The following is a 1,996-nucleotide window of genomic DNA, read 5'->3' on the forward strand; positions in this document are numbered from 1 at the left end:
GCTCAAACACCTCTTTATAATATTGAAGTGTGTGTGTGTGTGTGTGTCTGTCTGTGTCTGTGTCTGTGTCTGTGTCTGTGTGTGGTTCAGTTAGCTGATCTTTGGGTCAGGGAGGCAGACTGTGTTCACACTCTTAATTAAGAAAATTGATTGTACTCAACATGTCAGCCCAGTGTTTCTAAATAAATCCTAAGTCACACAATCAATCATTGTTTTTTATGAAATGGAGAATGAGCTGAATTTGAACCTGTTTAATAATGGTTAAATGAAGGTTAAATAATGGTTAAATGATGGTTAAATTATGGTTAAATGATGGTTAAATGATGGTTAAATTATTACATATTAAGCGCATGCACTATTCCGTTGTAGTCATTCTTAAAGTAATATTTGGTGGACAGACTACGTAAACAACATCTGACCAAAGTACGTGGGGTTTTAGTTTACTCTTACAGTAAAAAGCTAGTAGCCAGGCAGCTTGGGTAATCCAAGGATCAATGATTTGGGACATCTCTGAATCAGATCCTCTAGTTGGAATGTGTTTATTTAAGTCGTCTCAGTGTGGAGATCAATAGGCTACAGTATCATTCACATTGTCCTCGTGGGGAGCAGTTTAAATGACTGGTCTATACGATCTGCAGCTCGTGGCTGTCTGAGAGTCCACAGCTAGCCTTGTGTTCATTGAAGAGCTTGACCAGGGATTCCATGTAGAGGCCATGATAATGGTCCACCTCCTCCTGAGTGGGAAAAGGCCTCTTTGGCACTGGGATAGGACTACCCACTACAGTGGTGACCGGGCGGTGGTAAGGCATCCAAAACCAGCGTTCACCTACAAACAGACACGGGGAAAAGCTCATGATTTTCTTAAAGAGTTGTTGGAACCTCCAGCCCACACTCCCCTCTGAGAAGATCACCTGGCGGAAAATATTGTTCTCCCCATACGAGTAGACGGGCACCAGGTTAGCCCCAAACTCCAGGGCCACCCGGACGAAGCCTTTCCTCTGTTTCATTACCACAGTGTTAACCCCAGGCAGGCTCAACAGTGACTCAGCAGCGCCCCCTATCACAATCACCACCGCATTGCCTTGTCCACTATTAGACAGAAGGTGCTTTAGACTGGGCTTGCTGACTGGACAACAACCTGTGGCCATGGCATATTCCCTGTAGAGGGGGATCTTGAAGAGGCCACCCAGGATGCAGAGGCAGGAGCGCACCCCGGGAAAGAGGTCCATAAAGCCACAGGCCTCGGTGCTAAAAGAGGCAAAGGCTCCGATACTCAACACCCCATGAGGATGACACCCTAAGATGTAGTTCTCGTTTGGGTTCAACTCCGCCGTTTTCACTAACTTCATTGGGAAGTAGTCCCTAACGTGATTCCACACTTTCCAGTTTCTCACAAAAGAACTTCTCCTGCCTCCTCTTTCAGGTGTGTGCCAGTCCATCAACTGCCAGATGAGGTAGAGAACAGGCAGCGGCCACAGACAAGTCAACAGAAGGTACACCATCAATCCAATACAAATCGGACCTAACAGGAGGAAGCTCCATATCCATTGCAGAACGCTGATATTCTCCAGGAACTCTTTCCTTTGAGTTTTCTCCATCTTCATCTCTGAAACCGTTTCTGTAGTTTTCCCCCCCCAAAAAAGGTGATTTACAGCGAACAAGAGCGACTGTCCGGAGAGCACTAGTACACGACACGGACGTACTTTGATCACAGTTCAACCGAGGCTGCAGAGATAACGATTTCTTCCACTCTCGTAACACTTTGACACACTGATGAGTTATCGCTTTCAAAGATAAACGGTGACAGAGTCCAAATCGAACATGAATGGTTGTGTTTTCAGATTGAGGGTGTTCACTCTGACGGATCCACAGAACCCTGGAGAGAAGAGGCTGTCTGTGCACTGATCATACCCCCAGATAGGAGTGCACAGAGATGGATACAGGATGGTGGGGATGACCCCTCTTCACAGAACAGAAAGACAGGGGCAGGTGTCCA

General features: G+C 46.3%; 1 protein-coding gene across 2 annotated transcripts; it reads right to left on the minus strand.

The window, feature by feature from the left end:
- Positions 1-239: 239 nt before the first annotated feature.
- Positions 240-1,775, minus strand: LOC120018018 (diacylglycerol O-acyltransferase 2-like). Of its 2 annotated transcripts, XM_038960972.1 has the most exons (2): positions 912-1,775; positions 654-826 (listed from the first exon to the last, which is right to left on the minus strand). In XM_038960972.1, exons 1-2 carry the CDS (start codon positions 1,602-1,604, stop codon positions 779-781), a joined length of 741 nt encoding a protein of 246 aa, XP_038816900.1. In that variant the 5' UTR covers positions 1,605-1,775; the 3' UTR covers positions 654-778. The 2 variants fall into 2 exon arrangements, with proteins under 2 accessions (XP_038816899.1, XP_038816900.1); XM_038960971.1 differs by having other exon boundaries at positions 240-1,772.
- Positions 1,776-1,996: the final 221 nt, after the last annotated feature.

The sequence above is a fragment of the Salvelinus namaycush genome, chromosome 23 (genome assembly GCF_016432855.1).
Source record: "Salvelinus namaycush isolate Seneca chromosome 23, SaNama_1.0, whole genome shotgun sequence".
Taxonomy (NCBI): domain Eukaryota; kingdom Metazoa; phylum Chordata; class Actinopteri; order Salmoniformes; family Salmonidae; genus Salvelinus; species Salvelinus namaycush.